Genomic DNA, 18457 nt, shown 5'->3' with positions numbered 1-18457 from the left:
ACAGCAGAGGCTGGTACTGACAAGCCAGGAGCAGAGTCACTGCCATGGTTGAGTGGATGCCCAAGTGTGTCTGTCATCTCTGCTGATTGGCAGCACGTCAGATGTGTGTGTGCCAGTGTCACCACTGATACATGCATGGTAGCTGGCTGTGTACAGTAAGCATCTTGCTAGGTGACAAGGAATTCTCAGACCCATTATGATCTTTTTGCACTAAGCAGGGACTCTACCATTGCTCTATCACAATGTCATCACAATGGTTGTAAAATGTCTGCGGTAGGGACCTTGTGCTGAGGCTGGGTCAGGGCTGTTCTGAAGCCCAGGTCTCTGCTTTTCCCAGACCACCCCCACTTGGAGCCCAGACATTTCGTGGATGAGAAGGCAGTGAGTGAGAACCACAAGGACTACATGTTCCTCCAGTGCATCCTGTTCATCACTGAGGTGAGGGCTATACCGCCTTTGTTAGGCAGCCTTGGCCACTGGGGCCCTCTTGCCCAGCCACCAGCCTTCTCCCAGATGCAGGGGGACTCTTTCATTGTTAGGTTTGAGTTGGATCTTCACTCTGCTGCCCACGCTGGCCTTAAATTGATGATAGTCTAACTGCTTCAGCCTCCTGACTGCTTGGGATTAGAAAATAAGCCACCACACTCAGCTCCCATGGGGCTCTTGGGCTGGTGGGTTAATGTAGTTGTTAGCTAGAGTTGGTGACCCGGCAGCAGGCCTAAAAGGGTGCCATACATTATGATGGGGTGCAGTGAGGTTAGAGGTTATGGACTCAGGTTGAAATCCCTAGAGGAGCTGAAGTGCTGGGAGCAGTTCTGTCTCTATACCTCAGCAGTGTTTGAGGGGTGAAAACAAGCAGCCTATGGTGGCAGTCACTGGGCCCACACCACCTGGCACGTTCCCTAACTGGAAGCTCTTGTCTCACTGGGGCAGTATTCCCTGTAGTATGGTGCTGGAACATTCCCCAGAGATGGCCCAAGGAGTCTGAAAATTCATGGCTTTGGGTCCATGCCTGCTTTCTCGCTCAGAATCTTGTGGACAAGAGCCAGGAGCTCATCAAGGGACCCACAGTATCAGGGCCTTGCTTCCAGGAGGTGTCAGAACTTTTCATTCTCTCTGCCTATACTATCAAGTCTCATTCCAAGTTTACACATTCCTGGCTTCTCTTTCCATGCCCCTTGCATGTTTGCCCTATGGAATTACACGTGGTCTCCTGCTCCTGGATGCTACTCTCTCGGCTCTCTGTTCTGAGTCTCTTAACAGGGGAAAGCCTAGTTAGCAGCCTTGACTCTAGGTTCCTTCTGGTCAGCATTTGCCTCAGGGTTTTGCCAAGCTCTAGGGGCCAGAGGGGAATGACACATTTTTTCCAAGTCAGCAAATGGAGCCAGGACTGACGGCTGGGCAGCCACTGCTTGGTTCTTGGAGATCTGCTGCCTTCAGCAGTGTGGCAGACTCAAGGTCAGAATGACTGGGGGTAGCCTGGCTCACTGCCTTGAAAGACAGCTTTGCAGGACTTCAGCGTGCAGTGAGGGCTGGGGAGGCTTTAGGGTGAGAGGGAAGGACCGGGCGGGAAGGAGCCACAGATTCTGCAGAGCTTGATGCTTGAGGCAAAAGCCTAAGCTGTTACTGCTTCCTCTGGCGGCTGGCCAAGCCCCTTACGTCCCTGTCAATAATTCTAACAAGGAGGCTAGCCAGGCTGGGCTTCAGGGACTTGGGATCGATCTCATGCTAAGATTTAGTGTGTGTGTTTGTTTCTGCTGGTATAAAACCCCAAAACCTTTCCCAAAATTTGGAATGGAGGACCCCTTAGAAGGTAGTCCAAATAACCACAAGGAGGCGCTAAAGTGAGCTGAACTCTGGAGGCTTCAGTAATAGAGGTAGGAAGTGGGAGGGGTAGCTTTTGGTTGTTGTGCACCTTCTATGCAAAGCTTGTTTTCTCTTGGTTTCAGGCTCTTGGGTCAGTCAAGCTCTGGTTGGTTGCTAGGCGCTGTGGTAGCAAGGGCATGCTGCCTGCCTGGGTTGGGCAGTTAGAGGGCCCTGCTGCTGCCGTTGTTGCTGACAGATAGATAGAGAGATGGATACTAGATATCTCCCCACCCCTGCACTTCATGACGTTGGCAGCTTTCATTTATAACATCCATCAGTAAGCAAGTGGTCTCATCCAGACCCCAGGGCACAGAAGCCTACAGGATGTCCAGGGCTTTTGGTCAGGGAGACCTGCAGTTTTTACTGGTCAAACCAAACCCAAGGAGGTTGGGAAGGAAACCACTTCTCTTTGCTGGGTCTTGTGTCAGGATTGCTTTGATAGCCCTGGGCATGACAACAGAGGAAGCCTACCTTGTAGGGCTCCTACTGCTTCAGGAAATGTAGTCCTGGCGCCTTTAAGAGCCTAGGGCAGGCAGGAAAAGAATTTCAGTTTCAATCTGGCTTCTAAATTTGGAGTTTTGGGAAGGGAGGGATCAGATTTCAGCTGGAAGGGAAGGAGCTGACAGGAAGGCGCTGTGCTGAGCCTCCCCCACCCCGCCCATCCCCCTCAGTTACTGACAGAGGAACCATTTACAAAAGGCCGATTCTCTGGGGAGTGGAGAGGCAGGAACGCAGCGTCTGTGAGTAATTTCCTGCTCAATATGGCTGCTCTGACTCACACGATTCCCCTGAGGTCACTGCGGGACTGCAGTTGCTTGCTTGTTCTCGCTCTTTCTCTTCTCCCTTTGTGGCTAAAATGAGCTAATTTTTTTTAAAAAAATTATTATTTTTTTTTATTTTGGTTTTCTTACCCCCAATTTCTTTTTTTCACCTCTTTTTTTTTGTTTGTTTGTTTGTTTGTTTGTTTGTTTGTTTTTTCCTTTCTCTGAGTTGGAGAACCTCCTTCTGAAGGACGTGGGAGACCTGAGGCCCTGAAGGCCTTGAGGGTGTGGTGGCCTCTCTAGGAACATAACTGGGCTACACAACTTGGGCCTGCTCTAGCTCTGCAGCCTGCCAGACAGTCCTTTCTGAGGTCCCTTGCCCTCAGGCAGGGTCTCATCATCCCTTTTTCTGTCCCTGTGTTCTTGAGGAGCTGACGCTGGAGCACCTGCTGTGACAAAGCAGCTGGTGATTTGCACAGGGGCTTTGTAGGGGACCCTGTTTCATAGTCCAGCCTGCAAGTGTGCAGAGTCAGAGTGGGGAAGGAGAGAGACTGAGGGCAGAATCTTTGCAGGAGTGTTGGGATAAATCTCAGGAAACTGAGGGGACTGTAAACTTTGGTGCCTGTGGTCAGGGAAAGACTCCACAAATGCCTGGTAGGGAACTGGGCAGGCTTTGGAAACCTCCCGTCCTCAACACTGGGGCGGAGCCACTGAGATAGGTTCTCTCATTGGTGATTTTTGCCAGGCGAGAGAAGTGATACGGAAAAATGGTAGCATTTCTAATTTATATCTAGACATTGCCCTTACTGAACTAGAGGCCTGTGGGAGTATGGACCACCAGGTGAAGCCACAGCAGTAAAGTGGCCTGTGATGTCCTTCTGTGAAGAAAGTTTGGGCTTATCCTTTTTCCAGGAACTAGCCCCTACCTCACCCCCACTTTCATGTGTAGCTTCTTCTGGAACCTTACACTCACTATGGTCCTTATCAGACTCACCAAGCTTTTCCGTCTTTGTCTGTAGTGTGGGATGCTGAGCCCTGCTCCCCAACATAGATGCTGCCTGGAACCTGGGAAGGGGGTGAGGTGGGCGTGCTGAGCTGCATTCCTGATAAATAAAATGTACTGGCCTGGTGCTCTCACTGGCATATGCATTCAGGACACGGGGTTCCCTCGCCCTGTTTTGGGCTGAGGCTCTGAGGCCCTGGGAACTGCACTGTGCTGCTGAGGGAGTGCAAGGACTGCACTGTCGGGCTCACCTGTGCCCGCTCATCTTGCTGCTGTGGCTTTTTCCACCCTACTCTTGACCTTGCTAAACAAACTTTTCTCCTATACTGTTCTGGAGCCTCCCTGTCTACTATGCAGAGGGCCAGATCCATCAGGGCCCTCCATGGTCCCTTTCCTGTCCTACAGAGTGGGGAAGGGAGCCTGGCTGCTGTCTGGATGGCAACACATTCTACTCTCTCAGGGTGGAGATTGTCTCTCCCTAGGGTTGCTAAATTTGATAGGTATTGGGAATGGAGCTTCTGTTCTGTCTGTGTGAAAGAGGTAAGCAGAGGGTGGGGGTGGGTGAAAGAGGTTATATTTTTTGTAGCAGCTCTTGTAGGCCAAGTGTGTGTGTGTGTGTGTGTGAGTCCGTCCGTCCGTCCGTCCTCTGCCTCTCTAGTTCCTGGACTTCTTTTCCAGATGAAGACCGGCCCCTTTGCAGAGCACTCCAACCAGCTGTGGAACATCAGTGCTGTCCCCTCCTGGTCTAAAGTCAACCAGGGCCTCATTCGCATGTATAAGGCAGAGGTGAGTGGGGTCTGGCCAGCCTAATGGCTGCCCCTGATGACACTTGGTCCTGAGGGTGAGCTCAGGACTTCTGATTCTTCATCACATTGTTTTGCTCTGGCTCTTGGCCCAGCTGTCTGAAACCTGGGGACCTCAGAGCCTGATGGATGGGCAGAGGCCCAGCTCATTTCTTCATAGCCTGTGCTGCTGGAGAAGTTAGGGGCTCTTCGTCCCTGTCAGGAGGCAAAGCTCTGATAACCTTAGTGCCTCCCACAGTGAGTAGGACATCAAACGTGGGACAGGGTAACTCTGCTGCTGGGAAAGATGCTGGGCTGGGGAGCTCCCTGCTGAAATGTGCCTGCCTTCCTAGGGCTTCCCGTACTCTCCACAGAAGGGAGAGTATGCCCTTTCTACCTGTTTACCTGGCCCTCCAGTATCTAGAGCTACTTGACTTTGGCTTTTTTGAGCTGTGAGATCCAAACGTGTCTCTCCCACTCCCGTCCCCAGCCCAGCATGTGCCAACAGTCTCAGTGTTGCCCTGGAGCAGCCCCTTTCTGATTATTGACCACCACCCAGTCTATGAGAAGGGGTCTCGTTCACAGAGCTCAGAGCTCACCTTATCCGTCCTCAGAGGCGGGACCACGAGGAAGGGACAGCTGGATTTGGTAGTGCAAATGTTTCCCACTGGCCTGGCACCCTTGGACTTGGCCTTGACAGGGTTAATAAAGCGTGATCTACCAGGTTTGGGCTTGGGCCTGGCTAGCTTTTTCCATTCTCTCCTTGATCCTCTTCCTCTAGGTTTACATCCTATGTTTAGGCTTCAGCCCACATACCTCTGTCATCTGGGAGGCCATTCCTGGAGCTGCCCAGACCTCTTCCTGCTCTACAGGCTGGCCCCAGCATCCCGGCACCACCTACCCTTGGTCGTCGTCCCCACAGCCTTACTTCTGCTGATCCCCAGAGTGTCAGCTAGGAGGGTATACAGCACCCCCACATCAAAGGCAGGACTCCAGTGCCTTCTTGCTTAGAGTCTGAAACTTTGTCCCCCTTTCAGCGGCAGAAGATCTGCAGGCTGCGGGAGGGAAGAGCGTACAAGGTGCAGGCCTTGGAAGCCATGTCCTAAGATCCTTAGGTCCTAAAGGCGTTGCTGTGTCTCCCTGCAGTTACTGACTGAAAGGATGTGTGACTAGAGACTGGACATTTCACCCGATGCATGCCGAAAGTGGGAGCCGGCCCGTGCCACAGACCCAGGGTGGATCTGTAGGCTAACTCTGCCACCTGCAGAGAGGCATGAACATCTCGGGGCTGTGTAGCACCCAGGCTTTTTGTTTTGTTTTTTGAGACAGGGTTTCTCTGTGTAGTTCTGACTGTCCTGGAACTCACTCTGTAGATCAGGCTGGCCTTGAACTCAGAGATCCTCCTGTCTCTGCCTCCCAAGTGCTGGGATTAAAGGCATGTGCCACCACCTCCAGGCAATATACCCAGTTCTTACTGGTGCTTTTATTCTCTAGTCCCTGAGTATAGGGCACTATAAGCCCCCTGCTCAGAGGGCCCAGGAAAGAACCTACTTTTTCAGCCTAGTTCTCCATCCACAGGGAAGACCCCTGAGCTGCCAGCAGGGGTTTGATCAGGCATGGTGCCATGTCAGGCAGCCTCAGGATATGCAATTAGCTGTTGAGTTCCCTGACCTGGTTCTTTGAGGAGAAGTATCAGGGGCTTTCTGGGCCTTGTGTGATAGGGATCTTTCTACAAGGAAGGCTATCACCATACCTGGACTTCTCTCCTCGAACTACCCAGCCTGGACTCTGTACTGGGTTAGGAAGTGCCAGGTTTCTAAAGCCCAGGACAATTGCTGGACAGGATTGCTGGGAGAAAAGCCCTCCTAGATGTTTCTGCTGCCCTGGGGCCTTGGACTTTCTCCACCCCAGCAGCTTCTTACCAATGTAGCTCCTGCTTATCCTGTGGGCCCTTCCCCCACTTGCCTTTCTGGCTTTTCTTCTGTGAGAGCCTGAGGCAGGTTGACCTTTGACCCTTTCTGGAATTCCAGCCCCTGGGGGTGGGGGTGCCTTCCAAACACCCACCACTTCCTGATGACCTAAGCACCGGCAGCTGCCTTGCCTCAGGCCTGGACATGCTGCTCCTCCCCCAGGACAGGCTGCACCTCCTTTTTCCCCACTTTGCTCAGGCCTGGCTCTATACCAGAGTTCAGTCTCTCTCTGTTCCACTTGCTCCTGTATGTGCCCCTACTTCTTCTGAAGCTGCTTCCTGGGGTGAGGGAAGGTGAGCCCATCAGATTAGCCCTTTGACACAGCTAGCCAGGCCCTCACCTCTGAGGCCCTAAGTCTCCTCCTCCTACAGGTCCCAAGCACATCGAGGGTTGTTTAGGACGAGGCCAGGCCACCCTCACACCCTGGCTAAGGCTACTGCCTGGGAGACAGAGCAAGCCAGTAACAGGCAAAGAAATATAGTCTGTGGGCCTGGGCTCAGGCTGCCAGGGGTCTGAACTGGGCTCAGGGAGTCCCCATTCCTTTGCCTGCCAAAAGTGTTATTGCCTCGAGTTCCACAGGGGCTGTGCCAGGGTAGGGCAGGGGTGTCAGCCTACTCCTATTGTCTCACTCTGAAGTGTCGAGATGTCCTTTGAGGCCAAAGACTACAGAAAGTAGGCCCTAGCCTCTTCTCAGTTGTGGTCAGATGTCCCCATACCACTAGGGTGAGAATTGGGCTGGGGGTTGTGGGTGGGATCTTTGTCATTTCTTATGGCTCGCTTTTCTTCTGGGTCAAGTGATGTCTCTTAGCTCCCTGTCTTGGCTTCTACTCGATGCGTGCCTTTGAATGGCAGGTGGGGACAAGGTGAAGGTGACAAAGATCACCTTCCTCCTAGGCCAGGGGCTGCTCTGACTAGGTGCTCTTGAGCACTGGTGGATTCCCACAGAATGTTTGTCTGGGTCCCCGGGGATGTAAGAGGCAAGACAGGCCTCACCTCCCTGGTTTCCCTCCTTTCTCAGTGCCTGGAGAAGTTCCCTGTGATCCAGCACTTCAAGTTCGGGAGCCTGCTGCCCATCCATCCAGTCACATCAGGCTAGGAGAGGCTGGTCTACCAGAGCCACCCTGGCCAGTTTCCTGTGCCCTCTCTGATCCAGCACCCCTTCCGCCCACCTTCTGTTCTTTCTGTTTGATGAGAGGCTGTTTACTGAGACGGGTGCTAAGTAGGGCCTGAGTTGGGGGAATTGACTAAAGTATGGCCAGTTTTTGACTGTCTGTCTGGTGGACAAGCAAGAAGAGAGGGACTTGGATGTGGTCCCAGGCCCCGCCCATCCCAGTGCTCCTGCTTCCTCTCCCTCCTGCCCAGGCCCATGTAGAGGAGACAAGGACATCCTGTTCTTCCCGTTGCTTTCCCTTTCCTCCCCATGATTGTGATGTCTCCAGGAGCGGGCGGGTGGGCGGTTTCCTGCCAGCCATGTTCCACTGGGTACCTACTATGGGGCTAGAGGGTGAGGCTGCCCTCAGCTGTGGGGAGGGTTGGGGTTGGGGGGGTGGCTATGCAGGGGCCGTGGATGATGAGGCTGGTCTTCTCAAGGTACCATCCTAGGCCCTGGGGGACCTGTGTCCATCCTCATGCTGGCTTTTGTTCCCTGGCCCTTGGCTTTGCTAGGTCTCCTGACTGTTAACATGGCATTCCCCTTTCTGGAGATAGCCTAGCTATGGAGGCTGCCCTGGGCTCCTGGGAAAGCCCATTGCTTGGGTGAGATCTGACTTTCCAGAACTGTTAAGCAGGGAGAGGTAGAGACCCAGGGAGACAAACTGTTGTGTCTGTGGAGAACCTCCTGTCCTCCAGTCAGTCTCAGGCCTACTGATTCTGCTGCCGCCTACCTGCTTTGAGTGGTCTTGAGCTTCACCTGAGGCCCTTGGCTTGCTGCTCTGCTCCCTTGGGTCGGTTTGTGGCTTGTGTAGGAGGGCAAAGAAGGCAACAGCCCTCTGCTCCCGCTTCCCTCTGTGAGACGAGGTAAGTGCTGCCTGGGCCTGGGCATACACTTGGAATGGGTAGGGCTGCTAAGGGGACCTAGCCACAGTCCCCTGCTTTCTCCCAGCGTGTGGCTGAACTGGTACCTGCAGGCTTCCCTGGCCCACTTAGCTTTTGTGGAGTGGACACTGAGAAGCACAACCCAGGGGCTTGCCCAAGGGTTAGCTATGATCTGGGTAGAGCTGGCACCGAAGTCATCAGAGTCACGGGCAGTTTCCCAGGAAAAGCCCAGTGCCAGCCTTCCTTCCAGGGCCAGGCCACTGCCTTCCTGGCTCCCTTCCCTGTCCCTGGGTCCCCAGCCCTGCGCCTTCCTTGCTGTTTGGATTAAAGCCTCTGTTTTACACCTGTCCCTTGTGTGACACATCTTTTCCTGACACGACTAAGTGGCTGTTCCCTAGCAGGTCTCCTTACCAGTTGACTTTCTGGGGATGGGATATGTGACAATGAGTGAAGCAGATCAGAGGGTTCAAATCCTAGCCACCCCCCTGCTCACTCCTAATAGCAAGGTTGTGGGTAAGTGTCTGAGCTACTCTGAACCCCAGCACCCTCATCTAGAAAATGGGTACAATCACAAGTGGCACTGGTGACCCTGAGTCTAGGCCTGGTTCAGAGCACATGCTGTGTTGTCACTGATGTGTGTGTACCTCCTGAGCCTGCCAGGCACGGGTCCTACGACCTGGCATGTGTTAAGCAGGAACCAAATGCCAGCCAAAGACGAGGCTGGCATTGAAACTTGAATCTGCAGTTGTTAGACATAGCCCTCTTTGTCCTTAGCCCACCTCTGGTCTGTTATGCTAGGGCTGAGTTCAGCTGTGCAGTGGGTCTTCCTAGACACCAGACAATCCTGAGAATAGGAGAGTAGGAGCTTTTCTGCTGTTCTGGAGGCTTTGCACAAAGGCAGGAAGAGGAGCCACAGCTCAGTCACTCTTCCTCTGGACATCCTTGGTTGCCCAAAGCCATGTCTCCAGTGTCCAGCACACTTGAATTCAGACCCAAGGCCAACTGCTTACAATGGAGGAAGTCCATGCTAGCTGACTTTACTGCTCTGAGCTCCAGTTTCTTGATCTGAAAAACAGGCACCATGGTCTAGCACTGTGGATCTCAGCCTTCCTAATGCTGTGGTCCTTTCTAGTCATAAAGTTATTTTCGTTGCTACTTCATAACTGTAATTTTGCTGTTATGAATTGTAATGTAAATGTCTGTGTTTTCCAGTGGTCTTAGGTGACTCCATGAAAGTGTCCTTTAGCCTCCAAAGGGTTGTGACCCCAGATTGAGAACCACTGGTCTGGAGGCTGAATCGTTTCACAGACAGTAGCTGTGTGTTTGTGGCCACAGTGAACTAGAAGACAACAGTAGTTTAGTGAGTTGTAATTAAGAAACTAGAGAGCCGAGCAGTGGTGGCGCACGCTTTTAATCCCAGCACTTGGGAGGCAGAGGCAGGCGGATTTCTGAGTTCGAGGCCAGCCTGGTCTACAGAGTGAGTTCCAGGACAGCCAGGGCTGTACAGAGAAACCCTGTCTCGAAAAACCAAAAAAAAAAAAAAAAAAAGAAAGAAAGAAAAAAAAAAGAAATTAGAGGAGGGGCTGCTTTCTGAGTTACACATAGGCGCATTGAAAGTTTTGATACTGTGTCTTAGTTGAGGTTTTAGTCTGTGAAGAGACACTATGACCACAGCAACTTTTATAAAGGAAAAATTTAATTGGTACTGGCTTCTAAGTTCAGAGGTTTCATGCTTTATCTTCATGGCAGGAAGCATGGCAGCATGCAGGCAGACATGGTGCTGGAGAAGGAGCTGCGAGTTCTGTATCTGCATTAGCAGGCAGCAGGAAGAGAGTGACACTGGGCCTGGCTTGGGCTTCTGAAACCTCAAAGCCCACCTCAGTGACACACTTCCTCCAACAAGGCCCAGCTCCTAATAGTGCCACTCCCCGTGTGCCTGTGGGGGCCATTTTCATGCAGACCACCACACTATGACTCAGGGTTTTCTATAAAGTTAATACCTGGAGCAGTGCAGTTGTGTTTAGAAAGTGTCTTGGTCTGAAGCCATCTTCTAGGGTTATCCATGGGCACCTGCCTGCACTTAGGTGCACACATTCACACCCAGATGCGTATGATTAAAAATAAGGGCCGGGGGATGAAGAGGTGGATCAGTGGTCGAGAGCACCGGCTGCTCTTCCAGAGGACCCAGGGTCAATTTCCAGTCCACACATGGCAGCTCACAGCTGTCTGACTCCAGTTCCAGGGAATCCAGCACCATCACCCAGACATGCATACAGGCAATAAAGAAACATATAAGCAATTGAATGCATGAGGCTGGGCCTGGTGAGGGCTCAGACTAAGGTCCAGAAGCTTCAACGTCAGGTTTGACTCCTAGCACCTACATGGGGCTCACATTTGGAACTCCAGTTCCAGGGTATCTGATACCCTCTTTGGGTAACACACAAACATACATGCACATGAAGCACTCATACACATAATAACTTTTCAAATGAAAATAAGGGGCCAGAGAGATGGGTCAGTGTTTAAAGTCACTTGCTAATCTCACAGAGGACCTGTGTTCAGTTCCTAGCATATACACTGCTCATAAATTTTGAGTTTCAGGGTGATTCGGTGCCCTCTTCTGGCCTTCAAGGGTACTACACAGGTGTGCTTACATGCACACAAAGCACAAACTTGTTTTTTGAGACGGGGTCTTTCCATAGCACTGGCTGTCCTCAAACTCACAGAGACCTGCTTGTTTCATGTCTGCCGAGTGCTAGGATTAAAGTGTACTATCATGCTAAGCTAATAAAAACAGACCTTCAAAATAAAATCTTTTTGTGTATGTGTGTGGGGTAGTTTCAGACAGGGCTTCTCTGTGCAGCCCTGGCTGTCCTGGAACTCTGTAGACCAGGCTGGCCTCAAACTCAGAGATACACCTGCTTCTGCCTCCTGAGTGCTAGAATCAACGGCATGTGCCACCACCACCGGGCAGAACTTTAAATCTCATTTTTAAAAATGTGTTGAGACTGTCTCTCCTGTATCCCAGGCTGCTTCAGATAAGCAGCTGAGGAAAATCTTGGTGAACTCCTGATCATCCCATGTCTGGCCACTCAGGGTTGGGATTAGAAGCATGCACCACCATTTGCAGTTGTGGAGGTGCAGGGGACAACAGGGTTTTGTGCATGCTAGGCAAGCACTCTGCCCACTGAGCCACCACACCTTGAGATACGTTTATGTTTGCCGTTGAGTATGCATGAATAGACACCTTGAAGGAAGTGGAGGTAAGTCCCCAGGAGAGCTAACCATGGTGTGGCTGTAGGCTCCAGGAGCTTGCGGTTTGGTTTTAGTTTGAAGTGTAAGAATCCTGGGGTGAAAAAAAAAAAAAGAAAGAAAAAAAGCCGGGCGGTGGTGGCGCACGCCTTTAAGCCCAGCACTTGGGAGGCAGAGGCAGGCGGATTTCTGAGTTCAAGGCCAGCCTGGTCTACAGAGTGAGTTCCAGGACAGCCAGGGCTACACAGAGAAACCCTGTCTCGAAAAACCAACCAACCAACCAAAAAAAAAAAGAAAAAAGAAAAAAAAAGAATCCTGGGGTGAGGTACGTGGGTATCCTGTTTGGGAGTCAAAAGCTGTGTTTGGCCCAAGGATAGGGTTGGCTGAGAAGTAGTCCAGTTGGGTGAGTGAAGGAAGTTCTTGGCTTGAATAGCTTGACTGTTCCTGGTAGGAGGAGAAGGGAGTACCCAAGGTGATGTATACCTTCTAAAAGTGTGGGGAGGAGGAGCTGAGTCCCTGCTCCACCACTGGGTGAGGCAGTCAGGGAGCAGTTGTCAAAAAGATCAGATATAGCCAGCAGACCCTTGCCAGGTGTGAGCAGTGCCCAAGGAGAGGCAGGGGAGAAGGCTCTGGTGGCAGAGCAATGGCCTTCACCCTTGCTGAGGACTGCTTCCCTGTAGCAAAGGCAAGTGCTGGGGGTGGGGACCTGGGGACTGGGAGCAGGAAGGTGAGATTGCCCGGCCCTGGGCAGTAAGCCCACAACTCACAGTGTTCACTAGACAGTCTAAAAGCCTCCTGAATCAGGTTAGTCAGTGCTTTCGGAGGAAGGAAGAGTGTGTAGCACGGCAGTGTGTACTCATGCTACCCTGAACGCCACAGCCTGTCTGCATGTAGGATAGAAGAACCTGTGGGTGGGTGACACTGGAGTCCATGAAATTCATCATAGGAGATGCTGGAGGGCAGAGGAGAGATGGAGTAAACCCTTGAGGCCATGGGCAGCCTTCCCCAGGTAGCTAGAGGTCCTTGTCCTGTCCTTCAAGAGGATGCTGTCTCCTGGATTGTACCAGGCTTACCTGAACAAGGAATGTGAGGCAGGGTCATCAGCTGCCTCAGGGCATAAGCGCATTAGAGGGTCTGTGGGCAGTGGGAGCCCTGTGGACACCAGTGGGTGGGAGGTATGGGTACAGTCATGCCTTGGAGATGTATGAGAGGATTCAGACTGCCCATCCACGCTGGACCCATGAAGGATGCCTACTTTGCTGATGTGGTCCAAGGGAGCTCTCAGTGGATGGGCATGGCTCTGCTCACCATCCTAAGCCAAATGGACCTTGACAACAAGTTGGATTATACATTTTATGTTTGAGAGTCTGTATGTGTCAGCCTGGTTGCTCCAGGGAGGTAAGGGGAGAGAACCTGTTCTTAGGAGAGGGTCTTGCAGGAAAACAAACCTGGGGCCTTGGTTGCTCCCAGCATAGCTTTTGTTTCAGTTTTACATGGCAAGACAGTTTCTCTGCCTGTCCTCAGTCTAGACCAGGCTGGCCTTGAACTCACAGAGATCCTCCTGCCTCTGCTTCTGGAGTGCTGGGATTAAAGGTGTGCGCCACCACTGCTCCTTCATGCTTTTCATGAATCTGCCCAGTGTCGAGCACTTCATGAGATGAGTGTTTCCTGTCTCAGGAAACAGACAGGTAGGGAACAAGATGGAGCAGCTGCGGAAGGAGGTAGCTAGTTCTCAAGGAAGCTGGGCTCCAAGGCTCTCAGAGGTTGGAGAGCAGCCTGTGAGCTGAGTCCTAACAAGAGTCACAGACCATGGGCACCATCGCAGCCTGTGACAGCAAAACATGCAGGTAGGAGAGCTGTGAAGCTGAGTACGAGTGCTGGCCCCCTGGAGCTTTGAGTCACGCTTGGGGACACCCATAGCACATTGGAACGCACTTTGACTCTCCACAGAACTACATTTAGATTAGTTCTCTGTTCAGTGCTTACTGTTTCTGGTAGGCAAGCTTCAGGAGGGTGGGGCGTTGACCCGAGAGCCTGTCACGAAGCATAAACTAGCTAGGAGGCTAAGAGATGTAGTGGCCCCTCTGTGGGTTTGTATGAATGTTTGAGGGACCTATATAGAGGGTGGGGAAGCTCCTGGCATCTGAGCAGGTGCTGTCCTGGAAGCCGGTGTCACCTAATGGTTCAGGCCAAGGAAGTCTGGGCTGCTGGGGAGAGGTGGAGAGATTAGGTGGTGGAGAAGAGGGAAGAGTTCATTGAAGCTGAGTCCCATCACCTTTGGTAGGGAAAAAGAGTAGACTAAGGAAAGACTGCTCAGCAAGGGGCACTGGGCTAGAGATGCTGCCAGGCAGCATGTTGGACATGGCTAGTAAGGGCTGGCAGGGCTGCCATCTCTCCTGGTGGGTAGAGGGAGAGCCAGGCCACAGGATCTTGGGCTCCTTGCCTTCCTTCCTATTCTCCAAGTTCTAGCTACACTGACTGCTCTGTTCCTCTCACTCTCTTGTCTGCTGGTTGATTTGACCTTTTACCCCTATTGGGGAGTCCCCTGTTTCCTTGGGGCTCAGCTCAGGCCTCAGTTGATTGGAAGGCCTCATGAGGCCTTCTGAACCAAGCTCCCCCTCCCACTCCACACACTAGGCACACAGCTGTGGAACGGTGCTGCCTGTCCCAGCTGAAACTCCAGCAGCTTTCTGAACAGAGGGAGAGGCAGCAATGTGCTTGACCCAGGGATGCTTGGTGCTGCATATGCAGCTTTCCTTGTGGGACTGATGAACACTCTTATTCTCAGAGCCACTCTCAGTGCTCCTGCAGGGCAGGGATCTCAGGTGTTGTTCCCCGCTGTCCCTAGGAGTGTGTCTTACACTGCAGATGCTTGGGTTATACTTGGGAATGGCCAGATTAAAGTCAGGACCCTTCCTGTTCGGGGATGATGAAGATACAGGAAAGGGAGGCTGAACCAGTGGCTAGAACTGGAGATGGGGAACCTCAGACAACACAGTTCCAAGGGTCCTGAAGTGGAAGTGCTGTGGGCTGGAGGGAAAAGAGGACCCCAGTGTGTCTGCACACCGGTGACTACCAGGATGCTTGGAGCCAGAGATGTAGCCAGGCCTGAGCTCTTCCATTGGCTCAGTGTGGGCAGAGCCCTCTGCTCCCAGCTCTTTGCAGAAACTGGGAAGCTGCAGTGAAGCAGCCAGACAAGGCCCGCCCTTTACTCTCAGGACGTATCCTAGGCAAACACTGGGAATGCCCATGTGTTGAACAGTTGGGGCAGTCACAGTGGTTGTCAGATGACAGGCATCTATGCTCCTCTTGGTGACAGGCCTGGTAAGTAGGGCGAGCAGCTAAGGAGACAGAAAGGCCATTCCCTTTTAGTAGAGAAGCAAGTCCCTAGCCTTGGCCCCTGTCACTGTCCATCTGTGTGGATGTAGGTGGTAGCGTGCTTACTCTGCCTGAGGAACTGAGGGGTTTGGGAAATCTGAGTGCTTTCCTGCCTTCAAGTATGGTTATAAAAGTGCTGACCACCACTGACCCAGCAAAGAAAGGGATGGCAGGCCTTCCAGTTGCTTTCCCTTTTGTTTGAGACCAAATCTCACTGTATTCCCTAGCTTGCCCAGAACTTCCTATGTAGACTAGGCTGGCCTCAAACTCACAGTGCTCCATCTGCCTCTGCCTTCTGAGAGCTGACATTCTGTCATGAGCGTCCATACCGAGCCGCTTTTCTTTGAAGACTGTCTACAATGCCTACCTATTCCTGTCTACAATGCCTACCTATCCCTGTGCTCCTGAGACAGGTGGGAGCTGATGTGAAAGCTCACCTAAAGAGTCCCGAGGACGTGGCATGCTTCTGTCAGGGGCAGACACAGCTCCCTGGTGTGTGTCTGAAGCTTCCCTGGCCTGGCATGTTCCCGTGGGACCCAGCCTGGCTTTCCTGAGTCTTCTGATGGGTTAGATGCAGCTTCATCTTCAAGGTTAGGGCTCTTGCCTGCAGATAGCCTCGAGTGGGAAGTGTGGATAGAAGCCAAGACAAGATGGCTACTGTATCCAACACTGATTCTGTGGTGGTCCAGCCTCATCCACACTCTTCTCTGCCCCAGAGTTGATCAGGACAAGCCCCAACAGCTCTTTGGTTAGGAGAATCTGACACAGCTGTCTGTGGCTCTCGACAGCCCACACAGAGGCTGCACGTGTAGCTGATAAGCCAGAAGCCATGTTCCATGTGGCTTGAGTGCTGTCTCTTCAGTCAGCGGCAACCTCTCCAACAGGACAGGACCTTTGCTGATCCCTGAAAGTTCTCTTGGTCTGCTTGAGATTAAGTTGGGGTTTTAAAAAAAGGGACACTGGAATCCCAGCACTCGGGGAAGAAGAGGCAGGCAGATCTCTGGAAGTTTTATGCCAGCCTGGTCTACATAGAGAGTTCAGGTTAGCCAGGACTACATTGTGAGGCCCTGTCCAAAAAAAAAAAAAAAGTGTGTGTGTGTGTGTGTGTGTGTGTGTGTGTGTGTGTGTGTGTGTAGGGGACTGAACTGAAATAGAATCACCCAAGCCAAGGGCAGGGTGTGTGAGGCTTATTCTCAGGTGACTGGTGGCTCTCCTGATTGGCTACTCTGACTGAGCTGGCAGGTTGTGCCAACCCTTCTAGATATCTGCTCTTAATGTAAACAAGGGAGTTCTGGACACTGGAGTTAGCTCATGGACTGGCTGGTGTGTGACCTAGAGCCATCATTAATCACTCAGAGCCTTGGTTTCCTCATGTATAAGTAAGCATGGCCTTATGGGAGTGAGTGTGAAGGCAGGAGGCGGGGCTGGTACAGTCTCCTTTTATCTCTCTAGGCCTGAAGTGAGCACATGGGGAGCCATGCAGACGGTAAGAACAGTGCTTATTCTGTGCTTGTTCTTGTGAAGCTCTGAGGGAGGACTTAGAGCAAGGAAGGGGGCAAATTGCAAGTGTGCTTCCTTCGAGGAGGCCTTCTGGGGACATGGGAAGGTGTTTGAGAGCTGTGGGCACTACAGGACTAAGTGGAAGGCCTCTCTGTAGACAGGGTCTTAGTGAAGCGCCCATGGGAACACTCTTGCAGACTGTAGATTACAGGCCTGCCATCCCTTCTGGGCTAGGCTGACTGGTGGCTCCTCCCTGATGAACAAGTCCTGTCTGGAGCAGCTCCTGCCTGTGCATATGCTCTGGCTCTGGGAAGCTGTCTAATTTTGGTCTCTGGGGGCTTCTTGTTTTGTTTCTTTTGAGTTTTAGAGACAGGTTCTCTGTAGCCCAGCCCTACCTAGAACTCAGGGAAATTTTCCTGTCTAAGTCTTGAAGGACTGTAGTCACCAGCCACCAAACCTACTACTCCTGGGCACTTGGCAGGAGCTAGTGGTTCCTGACTGGAGCCTGCATATCAGATGTGGAGCTAAGTGCTCAAAAGTGTCCTTATGTCTCAGAGAAGAGCACCAAAGCAGCTGGCTCAGGGTGCTGGCTGATCTAGAGCTGCCAAGGACTGGCCTGCCCTGCTGGTCAGCAGCCCCTCTCTGCTTCAGAAGAGGACTGGTCCTGGCAGAGAGGCACCAGAGGAGGCAAGGTGCTGGGTGCAGACACGGCAGAAAGACAAGATGGTAGCTATGGGGTTGGAGAGATGGCTCAGAGGGTAAGAGCACAGGCTGCTCTCCCAGAGGTACTGAGTTTAATTCCTAGCAACCACATGGTGGTTCACAACCATCTGTAATGGGATCTGGTGCCCCCTACTGGCATGTAGGTATACATGCTGGCAGAACACTGCATACATAATAAATCTTAAAAAAAAAAAAAAAAAGATGGTAGCTATGGCTGTGATGACTGTTGCTGACAGTGAGATGGCCTCTGTGCCCTCATAGGATCCCCACAACCAGCAGAGAAACTGTCACCACATGTATTTGAGGGGCACCAGTGGCTGTCTAGGGCGTCTAGCTGCTCTTGCTATATTGGGGTGAGGCCTGGCTGATCTGTTACTCTTGGGCCTGCATGTACAGTGCAGGTAATCGGCTAGCAGGCCTAAATCCTGGCACCACCCCAGGAATGCAGCCCCTGAGCAGGCCCTTCTTCCTTTCCCTCCAAACTATAAACTAGATCTGTCTGCCTCTCTCACCTACACCATGCTCAGCTCAGTCCCCATTGTTGGCTATCCACTGTCTGCTAGCTCGACCCAGTTCTGACTTCCACACCCTGAGCTGCAGGAAGGACGGTCTCTCAGGCTCCTTAATCTTTTCAACATAGACAATCTTTCTTTTTAGTTTATAGCTGAACGTGAGGGGAGTCAAGGATAGATTGTGCAGTTTGTTGCTCTGCAGACCCTTCTGTGTTTTGTTTTTTGTTTTTCGAGACAGGGTTTCTCTGTGTGGCCTGGGCTGTCCTGGAACTTACTCTGTAGACCAGGCTGGCCTCAAACTCAGAAATCCACCTGCCTCTGCCTCCCAAGTGCTGGGATTAAAGGCGTGCGCCACCACTGCCCAGCCTGTAGACCCTTCTGTCTGGGCATAGAAGCCTCTTTCTGAGAGAATCCATTAAAAAGGACAAAGACAAGGCTCGCCAGCCTCCTAGACTTAGGGCTGGTCATCGGCCCAGACCTGCCAGTCAGCAGGACCTTGTCTTCCCACCTACTGTGGTTGGTGCAGGGATAAAAATGTGACCCAGACTGTACCATTGAGTGTCATTGGGCATCCCCTCTGCCCAGGATCCTGGGGACTTGGTGGGGATACCAGGGTCAGGGCCAGGGGTATGATGTGTGGAGCTCAGTGCAAAGGGAAATGAAAGGCCGTTTGCTC

The 18457-nt window shown here is 52.2% G+C and overlaps 1 protein-coding gene across 2 annotated transcripts in view; it reads left to right on the top strand.

Moving 5' to 3' along the window:
- The window catches only part of Ptpa (protein phosphatase 2 phosphatase activator), a 28243-nt gene extending 20595 nt beyond the window's left edge, over positions 1-7648 (top strand). The window contains exons 8-10 of one of the 2 annotated variants that reach the window (XM_028757080.1): positions 338-438; positions 4309-4416; positions 7401-7648. In XM_028757080.1, the coding sequence (XP_028612913.1) occupies positions 338-438; positions 4309-4416; positions 7401-7478 (287 nt within the window). In that variant the 3' untranslated portion in view covers positions 7479-7648. Of the gene's footprint in view, positions 1-337; positions 439-4308; positions 4417-7400 lie in introns of those variants that run through there. The other variant, XM_028757081.1, reaches the window with a different exon arrangement.
- Positions 7649-18457: the final 10809 nt, after the last annotated feature.

The sequence above is a fragment of the Grammomys surdaster genome, unplaced genomic scaffold (genome assembly GCF_004785775.1).
Source record: "Grammomys surdaster isolate TR1022 unplaced genomic scaffold, NIH_TR_1.0 126133, whole genome shotgun sequence".
Taxonomy (NCBI): Eukaryota; Metazoa; Chordata; class Mammalia; order Rodentia; family Muridae; genus Grammomys; species Grammomys surdaster.
Note: the sequence above shows the minus strand (reverse complement) of the source record. Positions and strands in the feature narration are given on the sequence as shown.